Source organism: Pan paniscus, chromosome 3, assembly GCF_029289425.2.
Source record: "Pan paniscus chromosome 3, NHGRI_mPanPan1-v2.0_pri, whole genome shotgun sequence".
NCBI lineage: Eukaryota > Metazoa > Chordata > Mammalia > Primates > Hominidae > Pan > Pan paniscus.
In genome coordinates this window covers 113,045,543-113,070,227 of record NC_073252.2, presented here as the reverse complement: position 1 = coordinate 113,070,227, position 24,685 = coordinate 113,045,543, and the positions used below count along the sequence as shown (strand labels likewise).

Genomic DNA, 24,685 nt, shown 5'->3' with positions numbered 1-24,685 from the left:
TGTATCTAAGAAGTAAATAATTTGCTTTTGATTTTACCGTCACAGATGGAAGGGGCTTGCCTTGTCTTAGATGAGACTTTGGACTGTGGACTTTTAAGTTAATGCTGAAAGTAATAAAAACTTTGGGGGACTGTTGAGAAGGCATGTTTGGTTTTGAAATGTGAGGACATGAAATTTGGGAGAGGCCAGGAATGATTTGGTTTGGCTGTGTCACCACCAAAATCTCATTTTCAATAATGCTCACCTGTCATGAGAAGAACCCAGTGGGAGGTAATTGAATAATTGAATCATGGGGTTGGGTCTTTCCCACACTATTCTTGTGATAGTGAATAATCTCATGAGATCTGATGATTTAATAAAGGGGAGATCCCCTACACAATCTCTCTTGCCTGCTACCATGTAAGATGTGACTTTGCTTCTCCTTTGCCTTCTGCCATAGTTGTGAGACCTCCCCAGCCATGTGGAACTGTGAGTCTATTAAAATTCTTTTTCTTTATAAATTACTCAGTCTTGGGTATTTCTTCATAGAAGTATAAAAATGGACAAATACAAGACCTGTAGTAATTTTTATTTCAATAATTGCACTTTTCATCTCTAGAATTTTTATGACTCTTTATTAATATTTCTATCTCTATTGATATTCTCATTGGATGAGATATTGTCATCATACCTTTGTCTATGTCTTCAAGCCTAGTTTGCTTTAGTTCTTTGAACAAATTTGAAATCTTTGTCTTCTATGTCTGGCACCTTGGCCCTTTAGAGGCAATTTCAATTGCTCGCTTTATTTTCCTGTGGATGAATTACACCATCCTGTTTCTTTGTATATCTTGTATTTTTTTAATGGACATTTTAGATAATTTTGGCAGCACTCTTCACACTGATCCCTTCCCTCCATGTTAAGGATGTATTTTTGTTGCCATTTAGTTATTTTTTAAATGGAATGGCTGGATAATTTAAGTGACTCTTTCACTTGAAGTGTGCAGCCTCAATGTTGCTCCTCATAGGGAACATAGTCACGCTTGGACAATAGTGGTTTTAGCATGGCGCTCTTTGACTGTCTTTCCTGATGTTTTTGTTAAGCTGTCTGCCTCTGGAATAGAGCTTAGTCAGAAGTGAGCCTATACTAATTATCAGCTGTATACTTGATTGCTTTTGACAAAAGGCACTCAGATTATGAGGCTTTTACTGACCCAAAGAGTGTTCCTCTTAGCTACCTGTTTATCTGGTTCTCTCTAGATAGAAAGTTTCTGTTTAGTCAATGATTCACTTGTTTTCTGTCTTAATTATGATAACAACAGCCTCCTCCTTACTTGCTTACTGTTAAAATCTCTACTGTTTGAGAGTGAGCTTAGGCTGAAAGTTCTTCACACTGTGTCTCAAATAAAGTGTTTCCTTGGGGAGAACATTGCAGATCTCTCTTCTTGAGACCTGCCTCTCTCCCTGAGCAAAACCTCTGTGCCACTGCTCAGAGATAAAGGTAACTACAATTGTCTACTTCTCTCAAAGTAACACCCAGATTCATAGGCGGGGTCCTGGGTTGGGGTAGTAACCCCTATTACTCTCCGATTTCCTTTCCTGGAATGGAATCAACACTCCACAATTGAGATGAGGCAAGGGAAAATTAAAATTACAGTATTCTTGGCCTTCCGCACTTAGGGTACAGCTTCTTTTCTATGAGTGGGGCTGCATAGTGGAGGAAAACTCCAGGTCTCAAATCTGCTGTTAACTAGAATAGAACTTCTGCATACAGAGATGCGGAGAGGAGAAATGCCGTGGACTGCCATTTCCAAGGAGAAATCATAAGCCTAGACTTGACACTACAGAGAGATGTAGCCCTATGTTCTTGGCTACACTTACCCAAGGTAAGAATTCTGTTACTCTAAACTGGGGCAGGAAGAGAAAGGAGCAGGTCATGGCTCACATGCCATCGACTCTCACTGTTCTTACCATTTGTAGTAGATTTTCTTGAATAAATGGTTTTGCATGAGTTATATGCCTTTTGTTCACTTTCCAGATATTTTTAATGTTTTAAAAATAATTTTCACCAGTTATGGGTGTCTCACTTGGAGATGGACCACAGAGCTCCTCATACCACCATTGCACAACTCTGCATCCTACTATTCTTTCTTGACTAATTTATGGCAGCAGCATCTTTATTGCTTTTAATTTCCACTCTTGGCCTTTTGAGTCCATTCTCAGCAAAGCAGCTACAGTGATCCTGTTAACATGTAATTTAGATTCTGTCACATTTTGTCTCAAAGCCCTCTAAGCTAACTTAAGATAGCCCACAAGCCCCTAGCAACTGGCCCCTTGTTTCACATGCTGTAAGCTCCCCTCTGGCTTTTTAGTGATTGGTACTTGGATGTTTTCAGTGTGCCTCCGTTCCTGTAGTTGCTACTTACTCATTGATGACTACAGTCAATCCGCACTGTTGCCATTCTTGTGTCATGGTCTTTCTCCTGGTTTGGTGACTCTCACCTTGACCCCAAGGTTCCTCTGAGCTTCCTACAAATTGATGCTGAGCTGCCTCCATCAAGGCTGTACAGTTCTTGAATTTGGAAGTGTTTCCCTTCCTACCATTTTTCATACATGTAGTATGAAAATAATATATGTATTAGTCTGTTCTCCCACTGCTAGAAATACTTGAGACTGGGGAATTTATAAAGAAAAGAGGTTCAATTGGCTCATGATTCTGCAGGCTTTATAAGAAGCATAGCAGCTTCTGCTTCTGGAGAGGTCCCAGGAAGCTTCTAACCTTGGTAGAAGGCAAAGCTGGTAGTGAGATGTCTTCACGTGGTGGGAGCAGTAGCAAGGATGTGGGAGGGGCTACACACGTTCAAACAACCAGATTTGCAGAGAATTCACTCACTATTGCAAGGACAGTGCCAAGAAGGATAGTGTTAAGCCATTCGTGAGAATTGTGATCTCATTATCCAATCACCTCCTACCAGGCTCCATCTCCAACGCTGGAGATTACAATTCAACATGCAATTTGGTGAGAACACAGATCCAAATGATATCACCATATATACACTTTTAAGAACAAATTATAAAAGCCAGGATAAAAGAATGTTTTAGTAACATTATCTTTTGTCAATTCAAAATTTAACTTTTCCATATCAAAAAGTTGTTTGGAGAGAGTATAGCTTTTATCTGTTTTTCACAAGATAAGTAAGTTACTTATCTTCTAGTCTTATCTTCCATTTCCTCTTTTCCTTGCTTCCAAAGGATGAGATCATTTTTATTTTATCTCATTTCTCTAATATACCTCAATCCGTGTAATTCATTTTGCTAATACTATGTGCCAAAGTTGCCATCCTGCTTTTACATTTAAGCCTCATGAGAGATGTGCATCTAGGATTACTAATAATTTCTCCTTCAATGCTAGAATTTCTAGACTGGGCATTCAAATTAAATTTAATTTAAATTAAATCCATCGTGATTTTAGAATTTTTTAAAAGAATCTATTATATCTGGAATTTTTTGAAACAGTATTTTTAAGTCATAAAACAGGATAGGCAAAAAAATTAAGTTTAAAAAATCAAATAATAACATAAAATATTACTAGCATTTCCCTGGAAAACAGAGCAGTGAAAATTTGCTAAATGTTTAGAAAATGGAGTATGTGAATGATCTTGAATATAGTTAATTCTCTTTATCAGAAATTTGTGATCAGTAAAATAGTCTTAGGGTGGAAGAAAATAAAATCACAGTGGGAAAAATTACAGAGCATCAGCTAGTAAGCTTGAAGCTCATTTATATGAGTGGCTAAATAATTTTGTTACTGCATATAGAACACTTATTTATGGATGGCATTTTACAGCAGTTTAAAAGTATTCTTTTGTATCCATGTAGTTAATAGAAATATCTGTTCATCATTATGTCTGTTAATTAGTTTTGCTGTTGATGTTAAGTATGCATACATTTCTTATATTATTCAGTATAGAATATTATATTACAATGAATGAGTTAGCCATTTGTCACTTGAAAAGTTCAGCATTTGAGTTACTTATTGTTTTATTCATTTCAGTGAACAACTTCCTAAAACACATAACTTACTGCTTTTAAGTTAATAAATGCATGCCAGGCATCACATCACATTCACATAGACTAAGTTTTTGTCATTCACAAAGACTAAGTTTTCGTTGTTAATATGAATGATTTCACTGCACTGTGCCCCTGATGTGTTCTTGGAATCTGCTGATATTATAAGGACTATTTGCTCCTAAACTATGTTCCTAGAGTTTTTGAGCTCTTGTGTCTACTGTTTCTACTTTCTCAGTCTCCTGGTCCAAGTTTGTAAGATTGATAACTTTCTCTTGCAGCCATTGTCATGTTATTTGATTCTAGTAGCCAGATTCTCATTTCAGTAAAAACAAAGTGATCAAACTAGATGACCATCAAAGCTCCTGATACTTCTAAAATTATATAAATCTAAGTTGTTCTCAGTTTCAAAATCAAATGGAGAAAGGTTCTTAGGCTTATTTCTAAAGTGATATTGAAAGATCTCAATTTTACAAATGAGAAAACAGAGCCCTAGAATTTGTTTATGTGACTTGTGCATAGTCACACAAAGAACTCACAAGCTGCCATGTGGTTCCAGTTGTACCACCACGCAGCACTGCAAAGTAAGAGCTGATGGTCTCTGGGAGAAATGGACAAGGCCTTCCCACAAAAAAAAAAAAGAAAAAAAATGAGCCAACTTGTGTGCCCGGTTTTCTTAAAGCCTTTTTTGGTCACAGCACAGGTAATTAAAGTAACATATGAATGAATGACATTTGAATAGATGAGTAATTGTTGAAAAACTTACTCACCTTTAGGTATTGAGATCTTATTGCATAAAGCTTAGATTAGCATGGAAAATTGAGGTGTATAAATGGCATAATGATTCACATATTGAATAACAAGAAAACATATTTTCTATTTCTCTTTCTTTAGATACCCATTGGCAATAGATAAGGTTTTTACCCGTTTTACAAGTAGGATATTGTTTTAAAAATTTCTTTTTTTTTTTTTTTTTATTTCTTTTTTTTTGAGACGGAGTCTCGCTCTGTCGCCCAGGCTGGAGTGCAGTGGCGCGATCTCGGCTCACTGCAAGCTCCGCCTCCCGGGTTCACGCCATTCTCCTGCCTCAGCCTCCCAAGTAGCTGGGACTACAGGCGCCCGCTACCACGCCCGGCTAATTTTTTGTATTTTTAGTAGAGACGGGGTTTCACCGTGTTAGCCAGGATGGTCTCGATCTCCTGACCTCGTGATCCGCCCGCCTCGGCCTCCCAAAGTGCTGGGATTACAGGCGTGAGCCACCGCGCCCGGCCAAAAATTTCTTAACTGGCTTATTCTAGCAGTCTCCAAGGTTCTCGTCAATTCCTATTTTCACCAAACTTACAACATAAAGGATAGCATGAACTTTTTGCTTGCAAATTAGAATTGGTATTTCATTAGCTATTAATATTCATACTTCTCAGCAATGGATTTAGAGAAAAATGGCTTTTCTTGTCATGTGTTATATCATGGTAAGTCCTTGACTTGCTGGTCTGGTATTGGCAGGTAGATGAAAGAATTTTCCTTAGACAGAAAATCTCTACAATACATATTTATATATTTGATTTTCCTAGCAGATGGCAATAGCAGACCCTCCCACCCCCCAAATAGCTTTTTTCACTGCAGCATCTTTTTCTTGTCAAGCAGCTGTTTTGTTTCTGAACACATTTAACCTCAAAGACATAAATGCCCCCTACAAAATACACTTCAGTATCGAGCAGCAATAATTGAAAAATGAGCTATTTATATCACTCAAAATTCATTAATATTAATCTATCAAGATTTACATCTGTCTTTTCTGGATACCTTGTTATTATTATTTTTGGTAAGTGTAAAGCCTTAAAAATCATTCTTTCTGCTTTACTTGATCATTCTGTAGTCTTGTGCTTTTAAATAATTTTCTGAGATTAACTACAAGAACTCCAATTCTTTTCAAATACCTATACATGAAAATTATAACATAGGTTTCCCCCCAGGGGATAGGCTGATAACTAGTTAATGTACTTGGGGATACTTAATTTACTTGCTTTAAAGCAAATTAGTATTTTCTACAACTATTATTTCACTTATTCAGAACAATGGTCTGTGCACAAAATACAAAAGAAGTCATATTTTTCAGAAGAAAACAAAATTTTAGCTACTTTTATACATAAAGGCTCCTCCCTGTGTGATATGAGTTCACATTACATGAGTCATTACCTAGTTGCTCAGTGTAGAAGTCAAACCCTTGTATTTGGCTTTGGACCAAGCTTGGATCAAATTCTGTCTTTGACGATTATTATATGGATGACCTTGGCAAATTACTTAAAATTCCTGTGCTATAATTTTCAAATATGTAAAATAAATATGCCAGTAGTTCCTACCCCAAAGGTTTTTATGAGGATTGGATATTGTGTGTACATGTTTATGTATACATAATTCTTAGCAGAGTAATTGGCACATAAGTGTTTCAAAAGTATTTGTCATCATTATCATTATGGTTATCATCAGTTTTACCATATTTCTTCAAGAAGCATGCTATCATTACTTTTGAAATAAGAGGTTGATGATGTATGAAATAGCCAAATAACTTTTTCAAGGTTATGTAATATTCAAGTTGGAAACAGAAACAAGACATTCTAATTTGCTTTGCAATTCTCCATCTATCCATAACCCCATACTGAAAGTGGTCACAAGTATTTAATAATGAAAAAACTAATATTTTAACAAACATTCCAAGAAAAAAGAACATGGATGATAAAAATTGTATTTTAAAAAGTGAAAAAATTAATTAAAGTGTTCATTCATGTGCATGTGAACATGTGAATCTTTGAAATTATTGTTTTCCAATTATGTCCAAAAATTTACACTTTCAGTGTGAAAACTACCTCCCTCCTTTCATTTGTCAGTCCTTGATTTTTTGCTTGTTTCTTCCTTTCAACCTTATTCCCTCCTTCTCCCCTTCTTTTCTTTCCTGACTTCCTTTCTTCCTTTCCTCAACAGACGATGAATATGCATTATCTGCTGAGCACCTTACTTGACACCAGGGATGCAAAAATGATCGAGACGCTGAGATTTTACTTACTTAGTTGATAGGAGAGGGGAGAATGCATGAAGAGTAATAAAGTGACATTTTAGGTTTTTGAGAGAAATGTACAGAACACGGTGCAGCCACAAAAGAGACACTTGTTTGTTATAAGGGTAAGAAAAAAAAATGAACAACTGAGTTGATAACATTTGTGAAAAATAAGTAGGTGGGAATGAGGCAGAAAGCAGGAGGAGAACCCCTAAACAGAGGGAGCAGTAGCAGAAAGAGCACAAGACTATGCCCAATTACTGTACTCTTCCAGTAAAATCCACATAGGTTTAGCAACAACCTGTCTATGGATTGGGAAGTACTGCCTGTGGGATTTAGCCCGCAGTCTGTTAGTGTGTGGTTGGTATGTTAACAGTAAGTTTTACATTTTTACAGAGTTGTAACTACCAAATAAAGAAAGGAAATATGTGACAGAGGCAGTATGTTGCTGGCAACATTTTACCAAACCTTAACTTCCACATGGTTCTGAAGATAGTATAAAAATTGGAATCATAATGATGAACAGTAGTTCATGAATTCTTAGCTAATGGACATTTTTCATCAGTTACTATAGGTGACCTACTATACCCTTAGAAATATGAAATTTATGGACAATAAAATTTTATTTCCAATATTCCTGCCTTAATGAACCTCGGAAAAGTGGATAAAATGTTGAAGACAGAAATAATAAATTGATTTGGCTCCAGAGGAAGCTTTGTGTTGGGAATTAGGAGAAGATGGAATCAAGTAGCTCATGTGGTCCAGAATATGGAGGAACTTTTTATCCTAGGTGTTAGAGCTTCAGGTACCCTAAATCCAACTGTATAAATGACCTTTGCTTAGAGCTCTACATTTGAAATAACAATTTTCCAGTTTCTCATCTCACCTCCCCGTGTTCCTAATTAATATATCATAATTTATTGCTCTCCTATAATCTTCTAAATCAGTATTCTTACATGTACTTTGTACATAGGAAGTAGACTGCTTAGTAACAGGGAATTTACATCCTTATTTTTACTTTCTCGTTTCAGGCTACAGATGTCTTAAATCCTGGGACATCACTTCTAAATGTATACTCAATGCCAATGTTTACTTTCTTGCTTACTCAATAAAGCCAAAGTTTGCTTGTGGAGCCAAACTGTCCAGTTAAAAGAGTAAATTTCTCAGCTTTTATTTTAGGTAGTGGGCATTGAACATTGTTCTGGCCAATCAGATGAAAGCACAACTTATAGTATGGGGCTTCCAGGAAAGCTTCATAAAAGGAGGCTAGATATTGCTGGGGCTCTGCCCTTCTGCCCTTAGCTTTTATTTCTTTCTCTAACCTGCCGTATGGTCCCATTGGCTGGAACTAAAGTATTCATCATAAAACTATGGAGCAAATGCCAAGAGAATCTGGCATTTGCTTTTGGCAATCTTAAACTGCTGAACCAATACTAGCAACCACTACTCTACAGGTTCCCCATTACACGAGAGAAAAAAATAAAAATAAAACTCCTATGTTTTTCAGTTTACTGTTTTTGGGGTTGTTCCTTTTTTGGTACAAAGGCTGGACCCATTCCCTATCCGACATCATGCTCTAATGCTTTCCCTTAGAGTTTTTCTCTTAAATTATTTTGAGATTTGCTTATATTCAAGTTGTTCCCATTGTCTAGAATTTGCAGACCCTCAAAGGAATATTTATATAGAATAATATCCTAAAATATAATATTTTAATACTTTCTAAAAAAATTGATAGAGTTATTAATCAATTATTAGATAACAGTTTTGTGACTGGATTCTTGAAGTGGTCAATAATAGCATAATTAGCTCTCACAAAATTTAGTTTCACTGTTTCAGTGATCACCCTTGTTTCTAATTATTAAATGACTGTGAAATAATTAAGAGCCAAAGTTTTCAATGATTTTTAAAGCATTATTACTTCCCTCTTTTGTTTTATTATTATTATTTAACTGCTCTACTAAATATGACTATTTAAATTGGATAATCCCTCCAAACTATTGGTTAAAACAACTCTTTCTCTGCCTCTTTTCTTTTCTCTTTTGCATTTTTGAGTTTGAAAAATTATTTTAGTATGATGGTGTCCTTTATACTTTATCTATAGTAGCTGAACATCTTCAGCATTCCATGATTTTTTAAAGTAGTTGACACTTTAGTTCTCTGCAGTCTTTTCTGCAGTAACTTGAGCAATATTCAAATATAAGAAATTGTTTCCAAATATGTTTACACTGGAGAGAATTAAAGCTGGTTAATAACACAGGAGAATTGGGGTGTTTACTGTAAACTTGTTTGGGGATGAGAACTGTATTGATGACCTTATTTCCAAATATGATATCACTTCAACAGGATAATAAAATGAAAATATAATAATTCATATGATTTTAGTTTGAAATGTGTGAACATGTCTACGGAAAAATATAATCATTTAATAATCTATATGGCCAGTTACTCAAGTAAATGAAATCATTCATTTAATTCTTTGAGTATATAGGTACCATTTATTAGTAGGAACCTACTTTTGGTCTGATGAAATTTAACCTGCTTTGCCTGGTAGTAAAGGTTCCACAAAATTGCAAACAATCATTATTTCAAGTAAGAGAAGGCACAGGATGTCATAAAAGGACAAAATGTAATAACACGTTGTATTTGGGGGGTGGGGGAGGGAAGTGACATTCAGAGGGATGGCTCATGCATATACCAAATGTTTAAAACATTTTTCCATAAATGTGTTAAGCTGACATTAAGTTGGGAAAATGCCTCGTAAGGGAAATCTCAGCTTGAATCAAAAATAATATTTAAAAAAATCCATTGCTAAGAGAAAGTAGTAGTTTATGCTAATCTACTCTTTCTGCAAAGTGATGTCTTTGAATTAATGATTCTAACCCATCAGCTGCTATATATAATTGTAGAAGGATCCAAAAAGTTTGGAAATACGTTCATAATCATAAAATGAAGCACACGGTAGACAGCTTCGAAAAGGACATTTAGCCCTCTTCCACTTGTCTTCTTCACATACACAGGCATCCCCGGCTATCCCATTGAAATCAATGCTTCACTCCATGAAAATATGCAATCAGATCGAAGATTTTTTAAAGGCTAATATTTTATTTGTGTGCTCCATATAAATATTTGAGGTACTAAGAATGAAGAGAAATATGCCAGGATATTTACATGTAGTCGTTACTTAAGACAAAATTATAGAAAATCATATTGTGAAAATTGTATGATTTGTATTAAGCAAAATTATTTTAAGTACCTTCTTTTTCCACATTTCTGCCTACAGTACTATAGAAGTGATATAATAATGGGCTGGATAATACCATTCTTATTTCCACCTGACTTAACAAGTTGAAGAATTTTGAATGTTATCATTTAGTCCAGGTTAAAGGCACTATTAGAAACTTAGTACTTAATACCTGTAACTTTTCTCTTGCTTCTAAATTAAATATAAAAACATCTCTCTATGTAACACAGTCCTGCAATTAAGGGAGTAGTGCTAAAATGCAGTTCTGCATTTCTCAGGATATCATGCTACCACATCTTTGTTGTCCCTCACTCTTCTTGGGCACTTGCTTTCCTCCTTATTCAACCTCTTTCAAGAGCCAATCATAGTAAGCATTCATTCCCTTGTATATGCTCTGAATTTCTTTACACCTTTCTTTTTATCATACTTCCCTATAAAGCCTCAACCCTGGTTAAATCCAAATTGACACCAAGTTTATGCCTATACTACTGAAACTAAATTTGTCTTGGACCAGTGTTTAATTGTTCTCATTTTAATACCTGGCCATAGACCCCAAGGGGACCTTCTATGCTGCCCAGACACTACAAGTCTTTATTTCTTTCATAATCCTACTCTTCTATACCTTTTCCTCTCTCTTCAAACTACCGCACAAATTATCTCATCCCTACTCTCAGCTGATAATCTTGTTTCTTATTTCAATGAAAAAAAATCGACCAACAACAACAAAAAAACCTTTCACATACTCCTGTTATTACAACTTCCACTTCAATATAATGGTAACAAAATAAAAATGAAATAGTAGCCACGATTTTAATTTTAAGCATGTGAAAATATCTACAGAAAAAAAAGTAATCATCATAACAATGTTTTTATATAAAAACCTAAAAGATCTGTACCCATTCCTTCTCTTCAATGTTGCCGCATTGCACAGCCTCTGGAAAAGCATGGTAAATGTGAATGGTGCCCCCTGGAGTTGTTCAGTGAAAGATTTTCAAAGCTATTTGCAGCAACTCTGCCTCTTGACATCATCCCTTGCTAATCTCCCCCTTTGTTAACTCTGCTGCAAAAACAATAGAATTCTTGCTATTCTTCAGAAATGACCAGGCTTCATCTGTGTTGTCTCCTCTGTCTGGAATAATCTTTCTCAAATAGTCTGTATAGCTCAATCCATCACAACTTTTTACCTTAACTCAAAATACTACCTTCTCCATTAAACCATGGCTGAGTGATCTATTTAATTTTGCAACCCGTACCCCTTGATCCCACTCTATATTTCTGCTTTATTTTTCTCCATATTTCTAATCACCTTCTAATATATTACACAATTTACTTACTTCTTTTGTATGACCTTGGACTCACTCTGCTAAAATGTAAGCTCCCTGAAGGCAGGCATTTTTTTTTTCTGTTTTCTTCACTGCTGTATCCTCACCATGAATAAAATGAATTAATAAGCCATGTGTTGGACATGTTGATTGTCAATAAAATAAGACTTCAGAACCAAAATTTAGCAAAGCAAGTGCCAAATCAACAGAAATGGCACATTTTATACAATGTGAATGAAAACTTGCTGGTTTTTCCATTAGTCCCCTTTAAGCAGCAAAGTAGACCTTCAGCAGGGTCAAGAATATTAAAAGGATGTGTCTCAATTGCCCAAAATAGCCCTACTTAGGATCGAAAAGTTCAAGACTGTAGAGGTAATGCCATTTCTATGCTATTTCTTTTTTCAAAAGAAAAATCAATTTGTAACACAGAGCCCTCCAGAGATTTGTCACCATTTGCTAGGCTTCAGTCCAAAAAGTGTCAAGACTCACCCAGCCAATTTCCAGGGTCACATAGTCATTACTTTTATCACTTATGAAAACAGAAGAAGACAATTTCAGTCCCCTAAACACAGTGGAAAATCAATGATTCTAGGATCATTTTCAAAGTTGACAATATGAATCCAAGTCCTTATTAAAAGGAGAAATAGATAATGAGATCTATTCTCTGTAGCGCCAGTGTCACTCCCTAGAAGTTGTGCATTTAGGAGAAGAAACCAGCACTTTAAGTTCAACAAGGTACTGCTTAATGCATTATCTCTTTACTACAAGTGCATTACTTTATGCAGTCATTATTTTATTGTTTTCTCTTCACACTAATTTATTAAGCACCTATGATGTGTTTCTTTAATAATATGTTTATTTCCTTTAAAATTATTTATCAAATACCAACAATGTACCAAGCACTCTGCTAAGCACTGGGGATATATTATCTCAAATATATTGTGGGCTGGTTTTACAAGCCATAGTTCCTGGAGTGCAAACATAGGGTCATAAAAATAGAGAAAATACCATTTGCTGGTTCTTACCCCCTCTTTATATTGACACCTTCATCCACTTTTCAAGTTTCTGCCCAGGGATTTGTGTAAAATCCTGGCAATGACTCCTGTATGTTTATGAGCCAAATCCTCTGCACCTCCATTTGTCTTTTTTTTTTTTTGAGATGGAGTTTCATTCTAGTTGTCCAGGCTAGAGAGCAATGGCATGATCTCGGCTCACCACAACCCTGCCTCTCAGGTTCAAGTGATTCTCCTGCTTCAGCCTACAAAGTAGCTGGGATTACAGGCATGTGCCACCACAGCCAGCTAATTTTGTATTTTTAGTAGAGACAGGGTTTCTCCATGTCGGTTAGGCTGGTCTCGAACTCCTGACCTCACATGATCCGCCTGCCTCGGCCCCCCAAAGTGCAGGGATTACAGGCATGGGCCACCACGGACTGTCCTCTTTTATTCTCTGGCTCTCTGTGGTGTGGCGCGTCTCCTGAAAAGTAGCTGTCAGTGCCTGACCAAAAATGCAGCACTGGGGTGGTGTTTGTGCTCACCTATCGTTTCTTCTACCTCCGCATGTGAAGCTTTCGGATATGTTTGCCCATTTTTTTAAAGATGTGGTTATCTTCACAAAGGAGCACTGCAATGCATGCTGGCACCAAGGTGCTGTGGTAATCAAAATCAGTCCATTGGAGCAGTGTTCTTTCAAGAAAATCTGTCCCCTTTTGTGAGGTTACCTACATTGTATGGTTTCACCATAGTGTTAATCTGTGTTCCTAGGATCTAAGACAGATTTCATAGTAACTATTTGCAGCACATCAGATGCCAGAAGATTAGAGGTGATAATGACAATTGCAAAGGATTTATTAAGAAGACTATTTACAAAGGAATAAGTAGGGTATAGAGTATTATCCTAGGACTAAACACAGTGCAGATGGTGAGCTGTGAAATCCCAAAGTTTGAAGGGGAAGAGGCGAAAAAAGATCATCAGAGTTGAGATGGAGAGAGTTATATGTGATGTGGGGTTGGGGACACTTTGACAGTTGTTTTAACCTTTGATTGAAGGAGTCTGACAACTTTAGATGGCATTGCATAAGAAGAGCTAATAGAATAAATATCCGCTTCACTCTTTCTTCTCTCTGATCTCCTACCAGGATTCTCCATTTGCCAGACTCAACTGGAAGCAAGAAAGCAAGAGAACCCCTTGAAACAGTTCACACACTCTGGCCCCTAAATTATAGAGCAGGGTGGAAAGAGGTGGCAGTGGTAATGGACAGGCCACTTTTATTCCAGATTTTAGCTCTGCTCCATCTCTGTGGGACCTAGGAAAGTATTTGGCTGTTGGTCTAAATCTCCTCTCTGCTTCAATCCTTAGTCATTATACTTGACTCAAGCTTGTGGTCCTTGTGCTTGCATTTCCCAAAGTTGATGTTTTTCCAAAATGATCTATGTACCTTTTCTCAACAAATTAACACTTAAATAGAGTTTATGGCTTCATAGCCACTATTTCAAGCAGAGGAATTATTACCTCATCTATTCCCCCCAACTATTTAGTCCCCTAATATTATTAAACTAATTTTATAAATGAGAAATTTGAGGCACAGAAAAATAAGTCTCTCAAGGTCATACAACTAATACTTGGCAAAGCCAAAATTCAAATCCAGCCAACCAGTCTCCAGATTCCAAGCTCTAGTATACTGTTTGGAATAACAAATATTTTATTATGTACTTAAAATATTATATATAATTATGTGAAAATGGAAATAATCTCTCTACACGAAGAGATTAAGTTCTATTGGCAGAGATACTCAAATGTAATAAAGAAAGTTTTAATGTAGAGATATTCATGTAAGACTATAAGGCCCCAAATGTACCTAACCAATCTCAGTCTAGGGTGGGAGAAAAGAATCAGAGAGTGTACCCAAGAGGAAATCATTACTGATATTTGGAGGGCAAAGTTTGGTAGTTTGTACTTTAACCTGAACACAGCAAGGAACCATTGGATGAGTTAATGCTGGTGAATTACATAATTAAGTTATTACTTTTAAAATAACATTCTGATGGTAAAAGTGCAGATATGAATTATAGTGTAAATATACTATTTAAAAATTATTTGTATATGTCAATGTATATTTAGGTATATGAATGAATACCTATTTGTCCTGTTTTTAAGATTTAAGCTTATTATTAAACATTCAAACTTTTTATGTGAATTTTATGGGAAATACATGGGATCTAATAATGTTATCTTTTTAAGCTTATCCTTATCATATACATATATAATATAATTTAAATTATATTATATAATATATAAATTAATATATGTATATATTATATAATATAATTTAAATTATATTATATAATACATGTAAATATTATATATCAGTATATATAATTCTACTCATCTAAAAATAAAACAAACTGATATAAACAAATTGATTCAAGAATTCAAGATACTCATTTTTTTCATAATAACCATTGATCAGGAGTACTTTATTCCTTTCAGTATTTTATGAGATTATGACCTTGTTTGGAATACTTTTGATTCTGAAGTTTACACTTATTAACTGTTATTTAAAATCCATTAGAAATATCATTCTTGGAATCATCAATACTAAGTTCCATTTGATTATTTTGGGTGTGGGAAACATTTACCAACATAAAGTCAGTGGGTCAAAAATTGCTTGTGCAGCCACATCACTAGAAATATCACTGTAACACAAGCAGTAATTATCCATATTCCATTCTTATCAAAAGCTTCCTAGACACAATTTATTATATTGAATTGCATTTACCCAATTACTAATAATAGCCTGAGGAAGATTAAAATTGTAGTCCCCTAGATATAAATTTCTTATTTTAATTTCAATATCTACTAAGGAAATGTTAGTAGGATGAAGATTTCAGCCTCTATAGATGTTCGTGTCAAGGATATCATTCTTTTCTGCTAGGAAAATGCCTAAAAGTTAAAATTAATAATATATTTTTTAAAAAATTAAATAATCTTAGGTTAAAATTCACCAAAAATTAAGACACTTCTATCTGATTTCCACAATTGTCTCCAGGTTTCAAACTTCATGAAGGTAGAAGCCCTATCTTATACCCAGGGCATCCCCAGCACTTAGCAAAGTGCTTAACATAGGTCATGAACTGAAAAACAATTATTTCAAGTGTAGTTTAACTTAATTGTTTTGATGTGCATTTGGTATTTTTCATTTAAATGACTGTAGTCTCCTATTTATTTTCTATACAATATTCACTGGCTACTCAGTGCATGACATTTAACAGTCACATACATTACATGATAGTATCCAGCTAGAAAAATACATATTTACTATGTTAATCAGCTTTATTGGATAAGTATTGAGCAGTGTTTTACCAAATTTTTCCTCTGTTTTCTTAGAACTTAAACCACTAGACGTCTCAACAGAAGTTCTTAAATCTTTTTATACTTATTAGAAATGGGCAAAAATCAGCTCTAGCAGTCAGGTTTCCAAGCTAGAAACATAAGCCACTTTAAGTTATTTTAAACAAGAAGACTTTATTTAATGATTTCAGTGCTTCCAAAATCTTTGGAAGGACTCATGGAGCAGATTGTACGCTGTACTCCTGCAGGGACTCTCAGAACCATATAGAACTGGCTCCCTGGGGGAGCTGCCATTTCTGAGGCTGCCACAGGATCTCCGTTAAAAACAAAAAGCCTGTTTTTCTCAGGTTTGTCAAAGATCAGATAGTTGTAGGTAAGCGGCGTTATTTCTGAGGGCTCTGTTCTGTTCCATTGATCTATATTTCTGTTTTGGTACCAGTACCATGCTGTTTTGGTTACTGTAGCCTTTTAGTATAGTTTGAAGTCAGGTAGTGTGATGCCTCCAGCTTTGTTCTTTTGGCTTAGGATTGACTTGGCGATGCGGGCTCTCTTTTGGTTCCATATGAACTTTGAAGTAGTTTTTTCCAATTCTGTGAAGAAAGTCATTGGTAGCTTGATGGGGATGGCATTGAATCTGTAAATTACCTTGGGCAGTATGGCCATTTTCACGATATTGATTCTTCCTACCCATGAGCAAGGAATGTTCTTCCATTTGTTTGTATCCTCTTTTATTTCCTTGAGCAGTGGTTTGTAGTTCTCCTTGAAGAGGTGCTTCACATCCCTTGTAAGTTGGATTCCTAGGTATTTTATTCTCTTTGAAGCAATTGTGAATGGGAGTTCACTCATGATTTGGCTCTCTGTTTGTCTGTTGTTGGTGTATAAGAATGCTTGTGATTTTTGTACATTGATTTTGTATCCTGAGACTTTGCTGAAGTTGCTTATCAGCTTAAGGAGATTTTGGGCTGAGACGATGGGGTTTTCTAGATAAACAATCATGTCGTCTGCAAACAGGGACAATTTGACTTCCTCTTTTCCTAATTGAATACCCTTTATTTCCTTCTCCTGCCTGATTGCCCTGGCCAGAACTTCCAACACTATGTTGAATAGGAGCGGTGAGAGAGGGCATCCCTGTCTTGTGCCAGTTTTCAAAGGGAATGCTTCCAGTTTTTGCCCATTCAGTATGATATTGGCTGTGGGTTTGTCATAGATAGCTCTTATTATTTTGAAATATGTCCCATCAATACCTAATTTATTGAGAGTTTTTAGCATGAAGGGTTGTTGAATTTTGTCAAAGGCTTTTTCTGCATCTATTGAGATAATCATGTGGTTTTTGTCTTTGGCTCTGTTTATATGCTGGATTACATTTATTGATTCGCGTATGTTGAACCAGCCTTGCATCCCAGGGATGAAGCCCACTTGATCATGGTGGATAAGCTTTTTGATGTGCTGCTGGATTCGGTTTGCCAGTATTTTATTGAGGATTTTTGCATCAATGTTCATCAAGGATATTGGTCTAAAATTCTGAGAAAAACAAGCAATGGGGAAAGGATTCCCTATTTAATAAATGGTGCTGGGAAAACTGGCTAGCCATATGTAGAAAGCTGAAACTGGATCCCTTCCTTACACCTTATACAAAAATCAATTCAAGATGGATTAAAGATTTAAACGTTAGACCTAAAACCATAAAAACCCTAGAAGAAAACCTAGGCATTACCATTCAGGACATAGGCGTGGGCAAGGACTTCATGTCCAAAACACCAAAAGCAATGGCAACAAAAGCCAAAATTGACAAATGGGATCTAATTAAACTAAAGAGCTTCTGCACAGCAAAAGAAACTACCATCAGAGTGAATAGGCAACCTACAACATGGGAGAAAATTTTCGCAACCTACTCATCTGACAAAGGGCTAATATCCAGAATCTACAGTGAACTCAAACAAATTTACAAGAAAAAAACAAACAACCCCATCAAAAAGTGGGCGAAGGACATGAACAGGCACTTCTCAAAAGAAGACATTTATGCAGCCAAAAAACACATGAAAAAATGCTCATCATCACTGGCCATCAGAGAAATGCAAATCAAAACCACTATGAGATATCATCTCACCCCAGTTAGAATGGCAATCATTAAAAAGTCAGGAAACAACGGGTGCTGGAGAGGATGTGGAGAAATAGGAACACTTTTACACTGTTGGTGGGACTGTAAACTAGTTCAACCATTGTGGAAGTCAGTGTGGCGATTCCTCAGGGATCTAGAACTAGAAATACCATTTGACCCAGCCATCCCATTACTGGGTATATACCCAAATGACTATAAATCATGCTGCTATAAAGACACATGCACACGTATGTTTATTGCGGCATTATTCACAATAGCAAAGACTTGGAACCAACCCAAATGTCCAACAATGATAGACTGGATTAAGAAAATGTGGCACATATACACCATGGAATACTATGCAGCCATAAAAAATGATGAGTTCATATCCTTTGTAGGGACATGGATGAAATTGGAAACCATCATTCTCAGTAAACTATCGCAAGAACAAAAAACCAAACACCGCATATTCTCACTTATAGGTGGGAATTGAACAATGAGATCACATGGACACAGGAAGGGGAATATCATACTCTGGGGACTGTGGTGGGGAGGGGGGAGGGGGGAGGGATAGCATTGGGAGATATACCTAATGCTAGATGACGAGTTAGTGGGTGCAGCGCACCAGCATGGCACATGTATACATATGTAACTAACCTGCACAATGTGCACATGTACCCTAAAACTTAAAGTATAATAAAAAAAAAAATGCTTTAAAAAAAAAAAAAAAAAAAGCCTCTGCTGCTGCCCTGCAAATGGGCACCAAACACTGCTAGAAAAAAACCTGCTTATTTGCAAGAACTTACAGCCAGCAACAGGAGCCAGGAGCTGCCAAAATTTAGGATTTGCCTTCCTACTGCCTTCTGAAATTCATCTTGAGTACTCCTAAAAGGCTGAAACTCATTTTCATAAAAAAAATGATAGCTGCAGAGGAGTTTGAGAAATGTAGACTTTGTTTTATAACCTCTCCAAGAACAAAAAAAAAGTGAACAGGAGATCCAGTTCAGAAACATGCATATTAAAATCAAACCCCTTTTGTAAGTCAAGTGTCTTCCTTCATACTTTGGGGAGGGGAGGGGAGGGGTCACAGTAGAAGCAACTTAGTGAAAAAGTAAGAGCAAAGATGATGAATCTAGACAACTTGGGTAGAAGTATAGCTCAGACACTTGTGAATATAAGCAAGTTACATGCCTTCTCTGGGCCGCTGTTTCCACATTTTAGAGCAGCATCCAGTCCTCCTCACAGAATGATTATGAGAATCATACTACACGTAAATGTAAAAATACTTCATAAATATTGATACAGACATGAGGCAGGAAAATACTAGGTAGAAGAGGGAGGTTCCCAACAAGGGCCACACCCTCAAGCCTGGGACTGCGGCCCAAAGTGAAAACATGCATTCTTGTTTTCCCACTTGAATGTTGCTTTTTGGCCTGCCCCACACCCCATCCTGTACCCATAAAAACCCCAGGCTCCACCACTGGCAGAGGGGCAGCAGAGCAGGAGAGCAGCTGAGCAGCAGAGCATAGCAGCAGAGGAGAGAAGAGAAAAAGCAGCTGGATGCCAGAGGGTAGCAGCTTGACTTCAGAGGGCCAGCTTGACAGCAGGACTTTGGAGAAGTGTTCGACCATGGACAAACTCAATAAACCCGCCCCACATTCACCACCCTTCAATTCCTTCATACGACCTGACTCTTCCTCAGCACTGGACAAGAACTTGGGTACCAAGAGGGCGGGTGCAAAAGGCTGTCACCTGACCTTCCACTGAGCTGTTAAACAAGCCGTCCATGGATGGCAAAGCTAAAAGAGCACAGTGCAACTACTCCTGCCGGTGCCCAGAAGCACTCATGCTGGCCCCTGCACCTGCTCACTCAGCTACATGCTCCCCGTCCTGTTAGGGATTGAAAGCTGTGGGCTGAGTAAATCAGCCAATCCAAGGGAACCATCCCATTTCAACTAAGCAATTAAAAGAAGATATGATCAGTAGGAATTATCAAGGGAAAATTAAATGACATTATTTCAGTTGCTGTTAGAGCTTTAGTGCTAAATACATTTTATTTTATTCTAATTTTTGAAAAATGGTGATCTTTTTCATATAGTCTGTAAATTACTGCAATATCTTATTTCGCAACTAACTGGGATTTAATGGACTGGAAACATTAGATCAAGTCAAACCCCTCTGAATATTTGTGGTATCATGTCTTATTGTAGTATAGACTCCATAGATCCTGTAAGAGACATTATTCTAATAAATAATTAAAGCCATATTTGAATTTATTTGTTTTCTGTCATTTATGTGTCTATATTTATAGAGTCTCAAGTGCTTCCTATATTTACATTGGAAGGCTTTTCAAATTTTGTAATTTTTGTGATCTTCTGGAAATATGATGCTTGGTTGATTTTCTAGTTGGCCAAGTCTCTGCGAAGTAGGTTTTAAGCCCTGGACAATAGAAAATAGAAGCTTCTCGGTCTGTAAGCACCATGATAATAGCAAAAGAGTTGCTAGGGAATTACTTCCCACTTTGTGTTGTCATTTAGATTGAAAAAGCATAAACTCATAATTATGTAGTGTGATATACTATTTTAATTGAGCTCCAGTTGCCAGTGTGATAAGATGACCTTATGAACAGTATAACACTGGGCCCCCAGAAATCAATAAATATAGTAACTTTTTTTACTGCCCTTCCTTCCTACTCACCGAATCAATTGCTTTTTACCTTTTTTTTTTGAAAGTTCTACAATTCATTTTACTACCTGTCAAAAGTGAAATGTCTCTTTTTTTTCCTGAGGAGATATAGTTGTTTGATATTTCAATACTTTTTGCTGATTTTATTTTTCATTGCTTTGTATCTAGGACACTCACATACTTCATCTAACCTTCTAGGCCCCAAATTTAGAGTCAAATTTATACAGTTGTAGAGAATGAGGACTAACAAAGTGATTAGTTAAGACTATTAGGATTTGTACACTGTTGATTTTGTCACTTTTCACATTGTGGGACAAGCCTTATAAAACCTCAGTATGAATCACTTGAGAGAGTAAAAAGGAGGATAACAGGTTAATTCCCTTTTCCTGTAAATCAGGAGCACCTCTCTAGGCACATTCATACACATTCTATTTACCAGACAGAGGAGTCTGGACACGCTTGTCTCTAGATTTTTCTCATGAAGTAATGAGAAAAATCTGTTTCACACCCAATGCATCCACAAGCTTGCAATGTCTTGGATGCTGGAGGATTGCTTATCCTCAAAACACTTTGTGACCACTCACTGGGGAGCATGGAAGAAACCTGAGAGAACTAAGGCTGTCCCAGTACATGTTCCCTAGTGATATCAGGGTAACAACTGTTGCCTGTCCTCTCTGGTAGTTTCCAAGTACTTTTATTACTGGACTTTTCCAGCTTTGCCTTGTGTTGGAAACACAAGTGCTAGGAAGAAGTATTTTTCTTCTGCACAGATCAAGAAATGAAATTCTCCCCAGTGTCTAGCAAAAGACTCTAGCTCATTTTACAGCATTGATTTCATAATTCAGTCTTCTACAGAGTCATTTACTGTAACAGATGTTAGGAAACACCCATAGTCTTGGAGAAAGAGAGGTGACTTTGGCTATACAATGAGGGTCATTACGTGAAAGGCACAATGATGGAGACTTGTGAAAAATTTAGGGTTCATCTTCTGAACTGAGTGTAGCACATGACTAAGGCATTGTAGATATGTGATCCACTCACTACTTGCTTATTATACGAGACTGAATTCTTTTCCTATGCTGTGTACCATATAATGGAAAATATAAATGGCAATTGTCAAGTCAACACTTTTGTGTTCTGTTTATTGATTCAATCAGCTTTCATGTATGACTGTGCATTGTCATTTATAACCTCAATTGATGAGATTCAATCCTACAAGGAGTCTTTTAAAGCAGATAAGCATTTAAAGGGAGGGATATAAAGAAACAGAAATTAGAAAACTGCAGATCTATTTTATGTACCTAGCAATATAATCCCATTCTTTGACAATTTTTTATATTCTTGTTTAAATTTATACTTGTTTTCTTTTAGAGTTGACTGTTTACCCAAGAATCTCATAGTGAAGTGTAAGATTTATAAAAACAAATTGAGTTGTTAAGGTTCAAAACCAAGGAGAAAATCTTAGCCTTTACCTTTCCTTTACCCTGGGTATCTAAAACATCACTGGATCTTGTATGGTATTAATCCCCTGCCTTTGAATCTGACCATAAATAATTTAATTTAGTTACCTATGTTCACCTAATTGGTAGCATAGAAATAGTTTCCTAATGCACAGCCTTTATTCATTTTCTTCCCCTTACAGTTTATCTTAACATGCTGTCACTAGGTTCTTCTTCTTAAAACTCAGAGCAGATCTTGGCCCTCCAGGCTCAGAGAGCTTCCTTATCTACCTTGTTGAAATCGAATTAATTCAAAATCTTTCAGTTTAAATGTAAAAGCTCATCACTTCATCATTCATAGTTACCTTTCTGATTTTCTTCAATACCCGCCCCCCGCCACACACACACGTACACACGCATTCTATGCCCTTTCATCCTTCATATTTGAGCGCTTCCTCAAATGACACCTTTCCCCGCCCCCCACATTTATCCAAGGAAGGGCTAATTTCACTTCTTATCTTCCCCCAAAACTTTACATATTCAAAATTTTAAATTAATCTCACCCACACACCACATGCCCAAAGTAATGACTATATCTGTTATGCCATCAGAGTTCTATAAGATTATGAGCTGCTCGAAGATAAAACCTCTACCTTGCTGGATTTTTAATTCTCATATTTAGCATAGAGTTCAATGTATTCTAAATAGATGTTGGTGGAAATGATTTTCACTGAATTAATTGGCCTTGTCCCATCATGATGTTGCTCTGGCTTTGTTTTAGGAACATGGAATACCAATCAACATGGGCTATGCTGTGGCCCCACATCACTCAGGGGTCTACCCGGTTCACATTCAGCTGTATGCAGCTTGGAAGAAGGTCTGGGGTATTCAAGTCACCAGCACTGAAGAATATCCACATCTGAAACCTGCCCGGTACAGAAAGGGCTTCATTCACAATAGCATCATGGTGAGCACAGAGAGCCATGTATATTGAAGGATGTTAATATTTACATGTGGAATGAAGACAGAGGGCCATTTCCTCTAAGGATGTAACCTCGAACCTCTTTTACATGATTATCAGAAATACCTAACATATCTCAGTGGTGACTGGTTATGCGTTAACCCATCTTTTGGTGATAGGCTTGCTCCTAAGCTGTGGAGTGGCTTTGGCAAATCTAAAACAAGCTGAAACTAACAGGAATGAGTTATGTACAGATTATCCACTGTAGTTTCAGTATTGAAATTTTGCCTGTGGATTCCATACTTTTCCTAGGAAATTTCTCATTATCTATTTGGTTGGGTGGTTTTACTGAGAGTTTTACAGGCAGACTAAGGCTCCATGGATTAAGAAAACACCTCTCAAGTTGTTATTCTGTCAACAGACAGAATGTCACAAATAGCATCTGAGAGTTAAATTTATTCACTCAGTTTATTTTGGCTTTCAGGCACTCAAAAGTATCTAAGAATACTGCTCTCTCTTTTTGTCTTTTCCTTACATATTCCAAAAAGGGAGGTATATGTTTTTTCTTTTCAGATATAGTAATTGAAAAATAATAGGATGTAGGAATCCTAATAAACGAGAATAAAACCAATTGGATTTCAGAAGGCAATTTGCAATCATTCATTGGGAAAGAAAACATTATATTACTAATTTTGAGATAAAATAGCCTATTTTAAAACAAGTATACCTACTTCTAGTGACTTAGATGATGTTTTTATAATTAGTTGCCAAGATCAGAGCATCGGTTTACAAACTGTTCTCACTCATTTGAATATTTACACCTTCCTAATTCATTATTCATATTGCTGTTAAAATCCATCTATCATCTATTTATCTATCTATCTATGATTTATTTTTCTATCTAATCACCATCTGTGAGTAAAGCAAATGCACACACATATATCTAACCAGAGCGATACACAATATTTATTAGTCATGAAGCTCTATTTTATTGCAAATTGGTACCAGAAGGCCTGAAGAAGCCTCAGATTTAAGAGAAGCTATTGATAATGCAAATAGTGGCATTGATGGCCATAGAAATCCAGAAGGTATAAATAGAATTACTCACATAATTTCAAATCATAGTGAAAATACCCAGGTTTCCCTTTACCTTTCCTTTACCTTCTGTATCTAAAACATCATTGGATCTTGTATGGCATTAATTCCTTGCCTTGAATGACCATTCAACATATTATGAAATAAAAGCATTCTTTGTAACCAATATTATATTCATTTATTTACCTTAAGTTTAATATTAACCCTTATGATAATTAAGCAAATAATTTTGAAAAAAAAAACTGTAGGCAATTAGATGCATTTGTCCATTAAATTACCAGTAGTTTGTCATTCAAAATATGATTTTGGAATAAAATTACTTATTTGCTTTCTTTATTAAACATTCAGACTTACAAAAGAAGTAACCACAAAATATACCAGAAGTAATCACTAAATAA

The 24,685-nt window shown here is 36.2% G+C and overlaps 1 protein-coding gene across 1 annotated transcript in view; it reads left to right on the top strand.

Annotated features, from left to right (window-relative positions):
• The window catches only part of LOC100986527 (N-deacetylase and N-sulfotransferase 4), a 291,143-nt gene that overhangs the window by 155,666 nt on the left and 110,792 nt on the right, over window positions 1-24,685 (top strand). Inside the window, exon 5 of the mRNA XM_003830045.7 lies at window positions 23,013-23,198. Within this exon, the coding sequence (XP_003830093.1) occupies window positions 23,013-23,198 (186 nt within the window). The remainder of the gene's footprint in view (window positions 1-23,012; window positions 23,199-24,685) is intronic.